Genomic DNA, 16,950 nt, shown 5'->3' with positions numbered 1-16,950 from the left:
GTGTGTGTTTGGTAGCACATTAATGGACTTTTAGCATGTCTTTGTAGCAAAAGAGAGTGCTGAACGGAACATGCTTTGTCTACAGCCATGCTGAATTGGCAGTTTGGTAAACACAGAAGGTCAATTTGCCGGCAGCATCTGCCGTCGATTTAAATAACCACCCGTAAACAAACATGGACCCCAGACAATGGGATTATTTCCAGCAGTCCATGTTATTCTTTATTCCACTGTATATCACAAGGAATGATAGTGGTTCCCCTGGACCTGCTCTGGTATTGTGAAATGGGTATTATGTTAATCATAGGTCAAAAGTCAAAAGCAAGCCCTGCCTGCAGCCCTGTTCTGATGACCTGTTCTGTAAGTGCCAAACCCCACACAATCAGCTGAGATGATCTCATTAACATTTGGTTGTAATAATGTGAACCGTATGGGGAATAAATGTGTAAACAGACACGACAAAGCCACCGGGACACAGCAAGGGTTAAATTGATTCATTTTGTTGAGGTACAAATGGGGAAATGCCTGATTAGCATGCTAATTAAATCATTCCGAGGCCCATTTCTCAGCTGATGGTGAGTGAGATGGCAAGCACAAAAAACGTAGAAGAGGAAAATGACATTTTGCCTGAAGGAGCAGCTGTGTCTTGCATGGGCTTTTTTGTTTTTTTATTATTTATGCTGGGCACTGGTCCAGACTGGGTGTGTGTGTGTGTGTGTGTGTGTGTGTACGCGTGTGTTTGTGTGTATGTGACAGTCAGAGTTGTGTCTCCTCAGTTTGACTGACACACTCTTATCGTTCGTGTTAATGAGAGCCACTTGCTAAGCAGCCAAGTCCAACACATATTGTGTGTGTGTGTGTGTGTGTGTGTGTGCGCACTTGCTACAGATAGGGATGTTGTAAGGAATAGAATTAGCATGTATGTGACAATGGACACCTGAGATGAGCGAGTGAGGGAAGGAGAGAGTTTGTGCATGTGTCATGATCAAAGGTGAGTGTATGCGTAGATGAGGTGTATTGATCAGATGGTGGCTGTCTGACGGCCACAGAACCTCCCCAGGGTGGTCTTTAATGAAGAGTGTATGAACACCCTCTGGTCTATGAGGTGAGAGGACTGCGTTGAGAGAGAAAGGGGGAGGAAAAGAAGAAAAAAGGAATTAGGGGAGGGCAGGGAGAAAGGGAAGAGACCATTGTTGCGAGCAGAAGTGTTGCTATGACAACAGAATATGCTGTGTGTGTGTTTTGCATGGATGGTTTTGTTGTAGCTTTATAGGATAACACACAGATGTTTATAAAGCTTGATAAGAACTGTATTAATAACTATGTAACAGTTCTAAATGCATTAAACATACATAACTAATATGTGAATATGTATATGACGTCGACTTAAGCTTTTAGGCAAATTATTTTCTCTAAATGCCCTGGCTCCTAATTAGGACCAGTAATACTTGTCCTTGTTAAACTCATGTCATTTGCACAATATAGACCACATGCAAAATGTCGTTTCTTCTGTCTTTTTTTTTTTTTTATTACTATTATTATTATCTTATTTGTGTATTTGCATGTGGTTGTAATGACCACAAAGCTCTTGAATCAAAATATTCTTGCCATCACTGACATTTGTGTAAATTGTATAAGATTCTTTACTCTTAACACTTCAGACATGACAGTAAAATTGTCATTTAACTTCTAAATATTTCTGTTTGTGTCTTGGAACAGGGCTCATTCCCAGGAAACCTGCAGCTGGTTCTTGTTCTGCGGCCCACCGCTTTGCTGCAGCGGACCCTGTCTAATTTCTTATTCCAGTTCAGCAAGGATGAGTTCAAAATGAAGGTTCCGGTAGGTACAAACACATACATGTACCATCTGCGGGCACTCGCCTCTCACACAAACACACAAACCTTCACATTTCTAAAAATTAGAAAAAATTTTACAGGCTGAACACAACTTGTGCACACACACAAGCTCTGCTCCCTGTCAGCTTCATATGTTCACAGTTTGTGGGTTCAATATTGTGTGTGTAATAGTTTTAGTAGTGGGAGAAAGACTTTTGTGTGTCATGGTGCACTGGTATAGAATAGTTTTTTTTAAGAACTTATGTGCAATGCCTGTGTGTGTGTATCAGGTGATTATGCTCAGTTCCATTACGGAGTTGCACAGCTATATAGACCGGACCCAACTCACCCAGGAGCTTGGTGGGACACAAGAATACTGCCATGAGGCATGGATTTCCCACCGCACGGTCAGTGATTTCATCCCCCCCACACACACACACAATCCATAGGCAGATTAGTGACAAATAGTGTAGTCCACTTGTTCTGCTTAGTGGAAGTGTCATGTCAATACGACAATGACACTCACAATGAGTGATAACCTTTCTCTTCCTTATTCCATTCTGAGTTGGGCGTGGTCATCCAGGATGATGGTGCCCTCATGCACCATGCAGAAGAGTCACTGAATACTTGATGAAAATGCAATGAACTAAATAATATAGTCAGTCACAAGACTTACAATAATAAAAGGACCGTATGGGACGCCTGTCATTTAAAATAATCGCTGTGTGGAATTGTTCATTTTCAAATAGGCTGTTCGTAGCCTAGTGTGTAAGAATCACTTGCCTATGAACCAGAAGAGCACAAAGTCCCAGGTTCAAACCCCACTTACTACCATTGTGTCCCTGAGCAAGACACTTAACCCTGAGTGTCTCCAGGGGTGGATTGTCCCTGTAACGACTGATTGTAAGGCAGATGAGAGTGTTTTATGAATGCCATTAATGTAAATGTAAAATTCTGCACCCTATCCATTTGAGACCCTTCTAGTCTTATGTGTGCACGCTGATGTGCAGCTGAACCACATAAAACCAATTGACTGTGTAGGTCAGAAGATTGGTTTCTCCACTGATGAGAGATGAGTCTTTATTTGTCCTGCTTGTATGTTAAATCTGTCTTTACTAAGCTAGTGCTGATCGACATGATTGTGCGATCAATATAAAGGGAGGACTCAACTGGAGTGTGTGTGCGTTTGTGCGTCCTCCCAGGCAATCGAAGGTTTTGCTCTCATGGTGAAGAAGACTGCTCAGACCCTGCAGTCGTTTGGCACAGAGCTTGCAGAGACTGAGCTGCCCAATGACGTACAGGCCACTGCCAACCTGCTGGCCACCCATACTGACAAAAAAGACCAGATGAAGGTAAGGGCTGTTAACCAGATGTCTCCAGATGGCTAGCTGAGGCCTGCTTTATAAGTCCGATTAGGGATCAGTGAAGCAGAGTCAACTGTAATCTGAACTGTTGTTCGTTTTCTGATCTTTACAGGACCTTTTTATTTTTAGGTCCTCTTTCTTTTAGCCGATTAACTGTTTGCCTAGTTCCCCAGTTCAAAATACCCCAATCCCAACCACCTGTGAACCTAACTGTGTGTGTGTTTGTGTGTGTTTGTGTGTGTGTGTGTGTGTGTGTGTGTGTGTGTTTGTACGTGCCTCTTTCTCACACCTGTGTGCACCTGTTTATATAGGAGGACCTGAAGATTGCTCTGAACCAGGGAGGTCGTCTATTGGAGAGCCTAAATGAGCCATTGGTGAAGGACACTGACTACACCATGAATCAGGATGAGCTGGAGAACCTGGCAACAGTGCAGCGGTGAGGGACTCTGCTGGACCCTTCACTCCAAAAAAAAAAAAAAAAAAACAGTTTCCAACACACAGGATTGCTGGGGATAGTAGCCTAGCGGGTAGGACGCTCACCTATGAACCTGATGACCACAAAGTCACAGGTTCAAACATCACTTACTGCCAATGTTCCCTGAGCAAGACACTTAACCCTGAGTGACTCCAGAGGGACTGTCCCTGTCACTTCTGGTTGTAAGTCACTCTGGATAAGGGTGTCTCATAAATGCATTGGTGAGGGGTATTTGTGTGTTCTGTGGCTGCCCTTTTGGAGAGAAATACTGTGCATATTATAGGTAGACCGTGGTTTGCTGAGCACGCAATGACTGCATATTTTTAGTTTTGAACTGTGGTCTGCGGCCCTCAGCGGTCTCTTGCCGTTATCTGGGGTGTCATGAGGGCACTGGGATATTTTGAGAGGACTGACACCAGCTGAAGTGATTGTGTGTGGCAGGTTTATCTCGAGGCATGAGCAATATTACCCCAGACACACCCAAAACCTCTGCTGCAGTGGGAGCCTGTTTTATAACTCATTATATAACCCTGGATCCTAAGAACCACCAAGAAATAAGAGACCGGGTAGAACTCTGCTTTGAGGTAGGGACAAAAACGGCAGCCCTCTGTGTTTCATTACCTAATGGAGCAGGGGTTCAGTGCTCAAGTGTAATTGGTGTATCTGGTTAATTGTTAATGGCCAGGGAGAGGTGCAGTTGTCAGCAGCTTTGGTTACAGTTTTATTGTCGTCCTTCAATCACTTCACTTTTATTCCATAATGAATACATTTTGCATTTATGTTTCAAAACATGTTATCCATCTCGAACAGACATAAACAGTGGTGTGTGTCTGTCTGTCTCTGTGTGTGTGTGTGTGTGTGTGCACGCACAGAGTGAGTACTTTTGTGATTGCAGGTACCTACTATTGAGTTTGATTAGGGATAAGTATCGTTTTGTTCTGAAGGTTTTTGTCCTGCTGCTGTTGATTTATGTGTAGGCTGCTGGGGCAGTTAGATGAGACTGAGACCGCGTTCGATGACTTCTGGGAGCGACACCACACCAAACTGGAGCAGTGCTTACAGCTACGTCACTTTGAGCACAACTACAGAGAGGTGAGTGTGTGTGTGTGTGTGTGTGTGTGTGTGTGTGTGTGTGTGTGTGTGTGTGTGTGTGTGAATGAGAGAAAGTCTGTGTGTGTGTGTAGTTGGGCTTGGGTAACAGTACTGAACCTTTGTGTATGTTTTTTAGGTGCGCTGTCAGCTGGAGCACGCTGGGGAAAGATTATCCACCTTCTCCGAGGTGGGCATAAGCCCCGCCCATGGAGAACATATTCTCAAAGAACTCACCTGCCACGAGGAGCGGACCTCTGTAAGTTACCATAGCAACAGCACACACATCATCTCTGCAGAATGTTTGCGTATGGCTTAACCTCCATATACTAGTGGAGGACCAGCAGATGTTTCCATAGCAACTCTGCTTCTCAAATATGCCCTTTCAGCACAGTTTTTGAACCTGTCCAGTGTAACAGAATTAATCAATCTGTCTGCAACGATTCATGCATTTCTACAAGGATGCACAAGAGGGCGCTTGGATCCTTTAACATGGTTCACTTATACTGAAACGTCACACTATCCTTCAATATTAAATCCGTTTTCTATATGAATATGAGAGAAGACATTTTAATTCTATTAAATTAACCAGTGTGGCTGGCATAACACAATCCTGCTGGGAAAAACATAGTCCCTGTATCAAGAAATGACTCCTGGGTCTGAATGGATAGATGACAGTCAGTGTGCTTCTCACAGCTCTCTGCACCAGGCCGGTTTGTAATAATGACAGAAATCCGTAATGATTGAGTGATTTGGTTATGAGCCGTGAATGGTTGTGAGATGTACGTATGGTCATGAGTCATTGCCCAACTGCCTGCATATTATTCCCCGTCTGCGTTAAATGACCATGTGAAAAATGGTGCGTTAGTCACACGACTCATCTATCATGGCAGTGACTTGACTCTGGTGGTGGCTGCCGCAATCGTTTAGCCTAGCAGCGGGACTCCCATGACCATCCTCACGAGACAGGCAAAGATGTCACCTTATTCATCCCTCCATGACTGTACACGCTGCTGCAGTGGGAAGGTTTTATCGTGAGTGAAGGTTATGAATCTGTGGCCTCATCAGGTCATGGCTTATACTCCAGTAGTGGGCAGAACAAGTGCAAATGTTAGAAGGCTTCAGACGAATAGATAATTCTTTTAAAGAGGGAGAATGCTCACTGATGCGGCATTCTGGCAGGCAGTTGCTCCATTAGGATTCTGTAGGCATGCGCTGACGACAAGCACGCTCCTGTGCAGTGGCAGCAGAGAGGGGGATGGGGGTCAGGAGACGGAGAAATGGGAAGGAGAAACGAAGAAAAAATGTGTGTGTGGGTGTATTAAGAGAAGTGGCTGTTGACCATTGATTGTCCAGGAGCTTTGGGTGTGTGGTGCAGAATCAGAGAGCTGCTGCAGTTGTTTTGCATTCTTATTGGAACAGAAGTATAATGGAAAAAAATATATAAATCTGAATTTATATATACATATATAAGAGAGAGAGAGAGAGGTATAAAGAAACAGTATTTTTTTTGACCATCTACCTCTTACCAAATACGGACATAAATAAGACATCTGAGCTAAAAGCTTTTTAATTTACTCAGCATGGTAGAGCTCCACTTGTTCTGACTCTACCATTGACTGCAACATATAAATATTTCATGGTTACTGACTGCTGCATGCTGTGAACAGGTCACCAGAACTGCATTGTAATGGGAATATACACAAGACAAAAGATAATAACACAAATGTGTACTGATCTGTTTAAGTCTGCTTTATTTCCACCAACTAATTGAACTCTCATCCCTGTGCAGGAGGTGCTGGACCAGGCATTCACTCTGGCTGGTGAGGGTGACCAGCTGATTGAGAGCTCTCACTATGCCGTGGACTCCATCCTGCCTAAGTGCTCCGAGCTCCGAGCCGTTGCAGGTGAGATCAGCTCCATCATGAAGGCCAAGAAGTCCCATATGCTCAAAGCCATGGAGCTCCATCAGAGTCTGGAGAAGGTCAATATTAAGTTTTATTTTTTTTATGTCACATACAATGTTTGGGGGACTGTCCCTGTAAAGCACTCTTGATAAATGCTCTAAATATGAAATGTGGTATAATTGCAATAAGTGGGATTACAAAAATAAGACCAAACTTCTGTATTATTCTGTATTTTTCCCCAGGCCACTAAATGGTGTGATGAAGGCATCTACCTGCTGGCCTCTCAGCCTGTGGATAAATGTCAGTCACAGGACGGGGCAGAGTCAGCCCTCCAAGAGCTGGAGCGTTACCTGGAGATGGCCAATCAGCACAGGCTCACAGATCCAAGCACCATCTGGAGGGAATACGAGACTGTGCTGAACCCAGACTTCAAGGTTTGGAGCAGCATTTTAATTATGCCCACGCACATGATCCACTAGTAGAATAACATGGCAATTATATTTACAACCAGATCCATCCATTTGGCTCCTCTACTCCCATCCCAACCATTATTATCTCGATTGTTTGATTTTGCTTCATTAATAACTGGCCTTAAATCTGCAGGTGTGTTTTTAAATGTTTATTGTGCTGCATCACAGTGCCACCATGTAACAGAAAGTGGAACAAACAGCAAGAGAGACTAATACTTTTACTTTTGGTGATTAATAGCCTAAACCATAAAACAAAGCTTCTGCTTTAATGGTACTGCCTCAGGGAGGCACTTCCTGGCCTCCGGTGACCTCCACAGCTAATGAATTGGTGGCCTGAAGCAATCAATCCGTTTGAAGTGAAGATGGAGAGGTTAAAAATTCCTGAAGATAGAGACAACTGTTATTTAAAATGTCTCTCACAATGTCAACAGAAGGGATCTTTAGAAAGTAATTCTGAATTCATAATATATAAGTTTGCTTTCTTTATCGTTCTCTCTGAGTAGGATCAGGTGGAGAAAGTCCTACAGAAACAGGTCTCCATGCAGGAGATGTTTGACAAGAGGAGGGTCAGTCTGAAGAAGCTCGCTGCCAGACAGACACGCCCAGTGCAGCCAGTCGCCCCCCGACCTGAGGCCTACACCAAATCCCCTCTGTCCTCTCCAGGTAAATCATTAACTGCTGAGGGTTCAATATCAGTCACAAACGCTGAAGGCCCAATTCTTTTCTCTGAGTTTGGTGAACAGTATCTGATATGACATAGTTCATCATGACTTGAACAAATAAGCAATTCATGTTTTTAGATGACGTGACTCATTACAAAAAAAAGACAAGATATACTTGGTTTGTTGCTATGTCCGTTTCTTTAACATAGAGACGACATGCCAGTGATCATTTCCTTAATACTGTTCTCTGCTGCCACCCGGTGGCCGTTTAAGTAACAATAATCTCACTCTTCTTGATTCATAAGTCTTTCAGAGTACACTACTATTGGTCTCCCAGTCCATTGTCACAACCCTTTTTAGTATTAATTTAATTTTCTTATCTCTCATAGCTCACAGAGTACAGGACGACAATTGTTCTGACCAAGAGATCATGAACAGAGTGAGTTGTAAGAAGGTGGGCACCTTTGAACTTTTTCTGACAATGGAGGCATGGGTTACAGGGGCATGCTGGGTAAGTGTTGTATTGATGACCACTCTGCATGTTTTGTAGGGGACTCTCATTCCCAATGGTAGCAACAGCAGACCCCCATCTCTCTCAGAGGAAGAAGAAAACCTTGCTGTATTGAGACGGTGAGTATTCATGGCTAAAGGTCTCCCTTATTCACCTAATCCTTGTATAAGAGATCAGAAACAAAAAATTTAATTGTCCAAAGATATATTTGAACTTTTAGTGGTTTTATGACGTTTGCAGTTATATCATTAAAGCAGACGGAATGGTCTTATTGAGACCACACATACACTAAAATGTGAATGTTGAGTGGTGTTTCTGTCGACAGACACGTTATGAATGAGCTGTTGGAGACGGAGAGAGCATATGTTGAGGAACTGCTATGTGTGTTGCAGGTAAGAGAATGGTGCAATACTGTCTTCTATCCCTAGGTAGCACTATGTCACATGCATGCTCACCCTTGCAGGGGTTGCCCGCTTTTAGGGTAAATCGATAAACTGTCATTGCATACATTGTCAACATAGGCGGGGTTGAAAGTTGGTTTGTTTTTTTACTGTAAAAATATGTACAGTACTCTGTCACACGGATGAAGGTTTTTTGAAACAAGAGTGGAATTCTGTTTCAGGGCTATGCCGCTGAAATGGACAACCCTGCCATGGCTCATCTCATTCCCAACACCCTCTTGAACAAGAAGGACATTCTCTTCGGCAACATGGCTGAGATCTACCAGTTCCACAAAAGGTAGGCTGTTCAGCACTGATACGATTTTGCTGATTTAGGCTTATTTGCTGAGCATTTTTTAAATACAAAAGTTGTATTAATATCAAAGCATGTCTAAATACAGGACTGCTTTACATTGCAGAACATTTAACTGTGCAAGAAAAGGAATTTGACTTCTTTTTCTTCCTTTTCAGGACATTTCTCAGGGAGCTGGAAACCTATACTGAGTGTCCTGAGCTCGTCGGCCGCTGTTTTCTTCAGAGGGTGAGTTTGCAGTTTTGAATCTGAGCCAAGAGCCAGGAATTCAATTGACCAGTAAAATGAAGGCAAACGACCCATACAATGACGTTAATAGCAAGAAGTTATAATTATGTACACACATTTATATTTAACCATAGTCTTGATGCTGATCAGGTATAGTATAGAATCAGTATAGTAGTCTAGTAGGTTAGACACTTGTCTATGAACCAGAAGACCACAAATCACAGGTCCAAACCCCACTTACTACCATTGTGTCCCTGAGCAAGACACTTAAGACTGAGTTGTAACTACTGATTGTTGCTCTAGATTCTGATAAATGCCAGAAATGTAAATGTCTGATCAGACAAAAATTCTTACACTTTCAAAATTGATTGTAAAGTATTAAAATGTTTTCTCTTGTATCCTGTTGCTCAGATGACGGACCTGCAGATATATGAGAAATACTGTCAGAACAAGCCTCGCTCTGAGAGCTTGTGGAGACAGTGTTCAGACTGTGCCTTCTTCCAGGTAGTACCACCCTTTCACAAGAAAAAGCTTGTTCTCTCTGTTTCTGAGAATTTGGTGATGAACTTTCTACAGTGCAAATCGTATCACAGCACACCAGGATGTAAAAAGCAACAAAGGAACATTCAATCAGCATTGGTCTGTTGCTTATGTTGACATGAAATAGACCCATGTAGGTCCTTGTCCTTTTTAACCTGGTTTTCACAAACATGTTGTGTTTCCCGACATAATTTAAACCCCAGAAACATTAACCATAAGATGTCTATATCCCTCCCATCCATTAAGGGTTTTCATCTGTCTTCTAGTAGAACAGAGTGTGTACTGTGTGGTTTTTGCATTTCTGTTTTGAATAAAGGAGTGTCAGAAGAAGCTGGAACACAAGCTGGGGCTGGATTCATACCTGCTGAAACCTGTACAGAGAATAACCAAATACCAACTCTTACTGAAGGTGAGCTAGAAATATGTACAGACATCAAGACATTAATATTCGGTTAACATACAGACGTCTGGTTTTTAATGTTAAACTGTGCAAATGGTTCCCCTCTAGGAGCTTCTGAAGTACAGTCGAGGATGTGAAGGTGCCAGTGACCTACAAGATGCGCTCACATCCATCCTGGGCATCCTGAAGGCAGTCAACGACTCCATGCATCTCATTGCCATTACAGGATATGAGGTAATCAGGATTAAACATGGGATAGCACGTACGTACGTATCTTATCCTGCTTAAAATGTAGACATACAAAGGAGAGCACTTTTCCCAGTTCTCAAAAGAAAGGCACACATTTTGTTCTGCAAGCATGTCAACAAAGATTGTCTTGACTGGGTCGGTCACTTCTCATCAGGGCAACTTGAGTGACTTGGGCAGACTGCTGATGCAGGGCTCGTTCAATGTGTGGACTGAGCATAAAAAGGGCCACTCCAAGGTGAAGGACCTGGCACGCTTCAAGCCTATGCAGAGGCACCTCTTCCTGCATGAGAAGGCGCTGCTTTTCTGCAAGAAGAGGGAAGAGAATGGTGAGGGATATGAAAAAGCCCCGTCATACAGCTTTAAGCATTCCCTCAGCGTAAGTATTTTCAGAACGTTCTTACAACATTTAATTGAAACACTGTGTATGACTATAAGACCCAGGTTCCAGAGGACTCTATGTACAGAAAGGGCTAAATGTAAAATAAGGTTTCTTCTACAAACAGATGAGTGCAGTAGGTATTACAGAGAATGCAAAGGGGGACAACAAGAAGTTTGAAGTATGGTGGAACTCGAGAGAGGAGGTCTACATCATACAGGCGAGTTAGCAGCCTTTTTCATTCTCACCCCTGCAAAACTACTGGACACATTTTTAATCCACCTGTTTTGGGCCACTTCTCTTCAGGCTGCATCCCCGGAAATGAAAACTGCGTGGGTGAACGAGATCAGGAAAGTTTTGACAGGACAGCTGAAGGCCTGCAAGGGTGAGGGCCAAAGTTGGATGTACAGGCAACAGGGATGTACATTGCAAACGAATATCTGACTGTGTCACTGCTGAAGAGTGTATAAATCAGGCATCACTCAATCTCAGACACACACTGAGAACAACGTTAAAGAGGATACAAGTAGCTTGTTATCATTTATTATTATTATGTCATAGAAAACAGCATCATGGACCAGTAATGAACTTTGTGTATCTCCGTATGTTTCCGCTTGGTTTACTATTCTTGCATTTACTTACTTTTAATGTACTTCCAGATGCTAGCCAACAGAAGACTTCAGATCAAATATTTCCACTACCCTCCACCAACACTGGATCGATCAGTCTGAGGTTTGTCCACACCCCATTACCCCATAATTACTTACTTTTACTTAGTTGATGCACTTATGCAGGGAGACTTGCACTCCAGAATGAATGGGACCCCAGGAGCACTGCAGGATTACGTGTCTAGTTCGAAAGTCAGGTTTATTGACAACTATCACCCTTGTACACCAAATGATCAATTTATGAAGATCAACTACCTTATCTGATGGATAAAAAAATGTTTGCGTTCACAGCCCCTTTAAGAGCAGTCAGAAGAGCATAAAGAAGGGGGAGGAGAAGAAGGCAGAATCTGCAGGGCCAGACACTTATGCAAGCTCCTCCCCAAAAAGTACAGACAAGGCCAAAGGTGAGCAGAACTTTCAAATCAGTGTTATTCTACACACACACACACACACACACACACACACACACACAGATATATATATATCAAAGTCACTTGGGAAAAAAAGGTTCTGCTTATAAGGTGTCGGTCTGGCATTTCTGCTCCTTTTTCCAACCTTCCCAGTCACCCAAAAGCTGCTGGTTTTGGTTCTTGTTGTCCTTGCTGTAGGCTTGATGTTTGTCTGAAAGCATCCTTTTGCTTCCTTGTATCTGACTTGTCTGTCTGTTTTAAGTTCATACTGGTTTATCAATCTTGCTTGCATTTTTTTTTCTAATTTTGCACTTGCCTTTTCCTGTTCTTCCTGTCCCTTCTTTCTGTTGTTGTCTTTCTGCATGGCATTAGAAGAAACTGTTACCAGCCCAACCACAGACAGAGCAACTGTTGCTAAAAAGCGCTTTACCCTGCAGGGCTTCAGCAACCTGAAGAGCCAAAAAGGTAGAGTCAGATGCCTCTGGAGTTGTATTTTATTATCCTTTATGTACACAGTTAATAAAGCATATAGGTTTAAAGTTTTGTGTTAGTGTATTATTGAAAAATGTAAGTATCCACAAAAAGTATCCTAGTCCGTTCTGAAGTGGAAATCTGTCTTGCTTCCCCCGACACAGAGCTTGTTTCTCCACAAGGGGGTAAAAGTCTAACACTGCCCATGGTGACCCTCTGTCCCCCAGGTATTTGATAGTTTTAGCCTGGATTTTAGACCACTGCATTCTGCGTGAGCGTTCTATTATGTCCCGATCCCCGTAGCTACTTCTGTTGGTAGGCCTATGTGTCCGGGCTCACCAGCTCTCCTTGATCTCTCTGATATCTCTGTTAAGTCTCTTTTCTTGCTTGCAGTCTCATTTTGCAGTCCTTGCTCTCTCCTCTTTGTCTGTGTCTCACGTCCTCTTGCCCCTTTTTCTTTGTCTCTCCTTCCTCCCTTTGCACCGCTGCCAGGATCACCCCCTAGTCCTGACCACAAAACCAAACGGCATGAGATTAAGAGTGACCCAACTCCATTTGGCTTTAGAGGTACTTGCACCCTAAAGGCTCCCTTTCCTGTGTTTTATTGAAACTAAAATCCTCTTATGCTGCCTATAGGTCAGGATTTTTACACACATTCTTAAAACTGTGTAATTGTTTACTTAGTTGTATTTAATCAATTGTGTACGACATATTATAAAATATAGATGGTAAATTAAGAAAATTTGGGTTAAATCTTAGAATAGCACTAGAAGTATCATTCTTCCTAATCACTCATCATCCATTGCATCCTGTCTTTAAAACCAAGAGTCAATACATGTCTATCACATATTGAGTCCACCTTGACATCTGAAAAGTGCGGTACGGCTCAGGCCGTGGGCAAACTCAGCAGTAAGTGAGTGAGTGACTGCTGGATTTCTCCCCAGAAACAGGTCCTCACATTTCCCTGACTAGGGTTCGTTGGCTGAGCACCTCCAGCCTCCTCCAGGCCAAGAGGAGAGGTAAACCACTGCCTGGTGTGGGTGGCTTGGACTGCTCTACTCTTTTTAGCCAATCACCGGCAATCCAAATGAATGGAATTAATTGGTTTGCCACTTTTGTCCACGTGCACTTTTTTTGTGTGAGTGTGTGTGTGTTTCGTTGACAGTGCACATTTAGTAAATTCATGGTGTGGACTGATTGGTAGGTCACTGGTTGTCTCTTTTTCTATGAATGAGTGGCAGTAAATGATCTACGAGTTGAAGTGCATTTCCCCACACTTTATAGAGGACACGCCTGCTGCATGGCTGGATTTGTTCTTGGTTGTGGTTTTATTTGATGTGCAGTCGGTATTTCACAGCTCGGGCCTCACCATGGCATCAGCTTTTAATGTAATTCCACTCATCAGCTGACCCAATGGGCTCAGTTTTTGGGCCTCACTTGTTCACAATTCTGAGCATTTTTGATGTCACCGGAGAGGTCTAGGCAAATTAAATCGATGTTTTTGTTTTACGGACTGATATTTACCTTTTGTTTCCTCATTTGTAGGATTAAAATAATTAACCTTACCTCACTCACACACTTCCCCCTTCTCTATGCTTACAGGCTGGACCAAAGCCTCTCTCTCCATGGATGCCTCAGAGGAGCATGATGGTTACTCAAGTGCTGAGGACCCCCTGAACTCTGACCCTGAGGATGAGGGAGGCAAGAAACTGGTGAGTGTTGAGGCCGTTTTCCTACTCTGGATGCTATATGAAATATCTGGTAAATTTTGTGGTGGTTGGCAAGAAAGGTGGAAATAAATGCAAGTTGCTACTGTACTTATTTAGCTTTGTGTCTGTATTTTACTAAAGTATTTCTCTGTGAATAGACATTTTACTACATTACACAATGTGTTGCTTCCTATACTTCCATTAGTTTAATAAAATGTCTTGAACAGTTAGTATCATAATTGGTAAAACACTGTTGGGGACTAATCTAATAGTAATTTATATTTATATTTTGCATAAATTTGTGGATCCTGCAGGTAATCCTTGGCTCTTATACAGAAATTGGTCTTACTCTCAAAACCCCTACTTGTTCCCAACAGTCTGCAGGCCGGTATGTGGTGGTGGCAGACTGTGACAAAGGCCCACAGGACCTGGCAGTCAAGACTGGAGACATGGTGGAGCTTGTGAAGGAGGGTGAAGATGGGCAGTGGTATGTATCTCTCACTCGCTCTCTCTCATATATACACACACACACACATACATATAATGTGTGTGTGTTTATATATAGATATATAACTTCACACTGGCAATCATTTGGACTTCCATCTTGTTCTTGAACTACACAGGTTTGTTAAAAACTTGAAGACCAGCAAAGAGGGTTGGATACCAGCATCTAACCTTCTCACACTGTTAGGAGAATCCGAGTCTTCCCATTCACTTAGCAGTTCAGGTAAAGCATTAGTAGATGTAAGAGTGTCCATTTGTGCATGTTATGTAGGCTGACGAGACATCCTCTTTCCCCTCAATTTGGAGATCCGGAAATTGCACCAGTTTTTTGAGCTGCCTAAACATTTGTCACGTCATGGGCATCCTACATACCTATTCACTTCCACTCACACTAGTGGATTGTGCAACCTTATGATATTTTTGCTTGCAGATTTACTGTGCAAAATTACATTTCAAATATCTAACTTTCAAATTCTGGCTCTCCTGATCCGCTTCTGCAGAAGGAAGTGGCTCGGGGAATCTCAGCACGTCATCAAGCTGCAGCGAAACGTACACCAGCTTCTCTGACATCAAGCCCTGAGGCCTGCTGCAGCACCGCCTGGTGGTAGCTCCTGTGTGTGCGTTTCTCTGTCATGACTGCAGCTTTCCAGCGCCAGTGGGGAGCTCGCTGATGCTCATAGTTTATATGATGACTCATGATGAGGTGGACCACACAGACTTCAGACTCTCAGCAAAGTGACTGGCCTGCGTCAGGATTAACCTTCCTTCCCTGCCACTGTACCCTTGCAAGTGAGAATGGAGAGTGAAGCAAGTCCACAGGTCAAGCAGGATGCACTTCTGTCTGTTGCTGAAGTATTCCAATATACAGTGGCGTTACTGATCCCATAAAATTGCCTCCAATATATATATATATATATATTTTTTAGCTACTCCCTAGTCCCCTCAGGAAGAAAAATCTTCATTTTATAACATCTGAGATTTGCATTTTGCAAAGAGTTCCATTTTGCTGATGTATTCATCTTACATGCATGACAACAAAGGTAGGTTTTTTCCTTGGCAAAGAGGCATAAAAACTAAAAGCTAATGCAGCTTTTTCCTAGCTTCTTCTAATTGTGATGATGAAGGCACAATTGGGGTTAATTTATTGAAAATATCTGAATCAGAGCGCTTTTCAACGTGTTAAGAGACATTTGAGTATTGTGTTGAACACTGAAGCGATTGTCAAGTCACGTCCAGTATCCACTGTGAACTGTCCCAGTGTTTATTGTATGTATTAATAAATGAACATGTGAATATGTACTGTAAAAGAATAAAATTTGTATAAATATATTAGGTTTTACCTCGTTTTCCCCATCAAGGTGGTGTATGTTGTACATACAGATCACAATGGTCGTGTTTTTTCGTGAACCATTGTTCAGAGTTTTTTTTTTTTTTATTGTCTTCTTTGACTACATGCCCTTTTAGTGGCTAAACAAACCTGAAGCCTACAGGCCTGTAATGTGTTCACGGTTGCTTTTTATAGTCATTCATTCTTGCTGTGTCATTGAGGAAACACCTTTGGCAAACATGAACCTGTAATGTCGTACTTTATATAGTTGTTCATTGAGGCTATGAAACATTTCCAGCATTTAAATGAATTGTACTTCTGTCCCATCTGAGCCATTAATCAGAAAATTTATTTTCACTATTATGACAATTATGAGAGGAAAACTGTTCACTCTGTAAAACATATATATATTTTTGTTTTACATATACTGGAAGAAAAGACTATATTGTATTATATTTTATTCTGATTTGTCACTTCAGCTGTACTTATTGTTACTGTGTATTACAGTCAATGCAGCACATTGCGGCATGTGTTTATATTTTCCAATGGCATTTATGTGATGATCATATGAATGAAGAGTATATACATTTATTTGTGTACATGTGTAAATATGTATTTAACAGATGTATGAAGAGAAATTAAGCTTGAATAAACTTCACATAAACATTCCGCATGCAGTGCTTTTGTTTCTGAATAAGATAATACAGTGATATGCAAAAAGAAAATCACTGAAAGATGGCTTTCGCGCTCCTGCAATGCTTTGACCCATTTTCACATTTGAGTTTCATTAAACAGTTAAAAACACCCCTGCTTGTGTAAAGTGTAGATCATTCTGCAGAATTTGCAGAAAGCAGCACACGAGACTGTTTTATCTAATTTATTGGCATGTTTCGGGGTATTTTAAGAAACGTGTGACTTGTTTCGGCAGTGTTTAAAAGTGTAATGGGAAGTCCGCCCACCTCCTGACGGCAGCGGCTGCCATCCGGGTACTCCGGGGCCCCGCCT

General features: G+C 42.3%; 1 protein-coding gene across 11 annotated transcripts in view; it reads left to right on the top strand.

The window, feature by feature from the left end:
* Positions 1-15,945, top strand: part of mcf2la (mcf.2 cell line derived transforming sequence-like a) — a 45,217-nt gene extending 29,272 nt beyond the window's left edge. For 4 of the 11 annotated variants that reach the window (XM_028954054.1, XM_028954051.1, XM_028954052.1 and 1 more), the window contains exons 5-34: positions 1,717-1,836; positions 2,123-2,239; positions 3,035-3,184; positions 3,508-3,632; positions 4,649-4,763; positions 4,900-5,019; positions 6,553-6,744; positions 6,910-7,101; positions 7,641-7,800; positions 8,189-8,253; positions 8,350-8,429; positions 8,636-8,702; positions 8,933-9,048; positions 9,222-9,291; positions 9,703-9,795; positions 10,148-10,240; positions 10,340-10,465; positions 10,635-10,856; positions 10,984-11,076; positions 11,163-11,241; positions 11,516-11,588; positions 11,816-11,928; positions 12,307-12,399; positions 12,570-12,632; positions 12,898-12,972; positions 13,350-13,424; positions 14,008-14,117; positions 14,492-14,601; positions 14,738-14,841; positions 15,119-15,945. In XM_028954054.1, coding sequence (XP_028809887.1) covers positions 1,717-1,836; positions 2,123-2,239; positions 3,035-3,184; positions 3,508-3,632; positions 4,649-4,763; positions 4,900-5,019; positions 6,553-6,744; positions 6,910-7,101; positions 7,641-7,800; positions 8,189-8,253; positions 8,350-8,429; positions 8,636-8,702; positions 8,933-9,048; positions 9,222-9,291; positions 9,703-9,795; positions 10,148-10,240; positions 10,340-10,465; positions 10,635-10,856; positions 10,984-11,076; positions 11,163-11,241; positions 11,516-11,588; positions 11,816-11,928; positions 12,307-12,399; positions 12,570-12,632; positions 12,898-12,972; positions 13,350-13,424; positions 14,008-14,117; positions 14,492-14,601; positions 14,738-14,841; positions 15,119-15,198 — 3,291 coding nt within the window. In that variant the 3' untranslated portion in view covers positions 15,199-15,945. The remainder of the gene's footprint in view (positions 1-1,716; positions 1,837-2,122; positions 2,240-3,034; positions 3,185-3,507; positions 3,633-4,648; positions 4,764-4,899; positions 5,020-6,552; positions 6,745-6,909; positions 7,102-7,640; positions 7,801-8,188; positions 8,254-8,349; positions 8,430-8,635; positions 8,703-8,932; positions 9,049-9,221; positions 9,292-9,702; positions 9,796-10,147; positions 10,241-10,339; positions 10,466-10,634; positions 10,857-10,983; positions 11,077-11,162; positions 11,242-11,515; positions 11,589-11,815; positions 11,929-12,306; positions 12,400-12,569; positions 12,633-12,897; positions 12,973-13,349; positions 13,425-14,007; positions 14,118-14,491; positions 14,602-14,737; positions 14,842-15,118) is intronic. The other 7 variants (XM_028954053.1, XM_028954055.1, XM_028954059.1 and 4 more) reach the window with 7 other exon arrangements.
* Positions 15,946-16,950: the final 1,005 nt, after the last annotated feature.

This window comes from Denticeps clupeoides, chromosome 15 (genome assembly GCF_900700375.1).
Source record: "Denticeps clupeoides chromosome 15, fDenClu1.1, whole genome shotgun sequence".
Classification (NCBI taxonomy): domain Eukaryota; kingdom Metazoa; phylum Chordata; class Actinopteri; order Clupeiformes; family Denticipitidae; genus Denticeps; species Denticeps clupeoides.
This window is presented reverse-complemented; position numbering and strand designations above follow the sequence as displayed.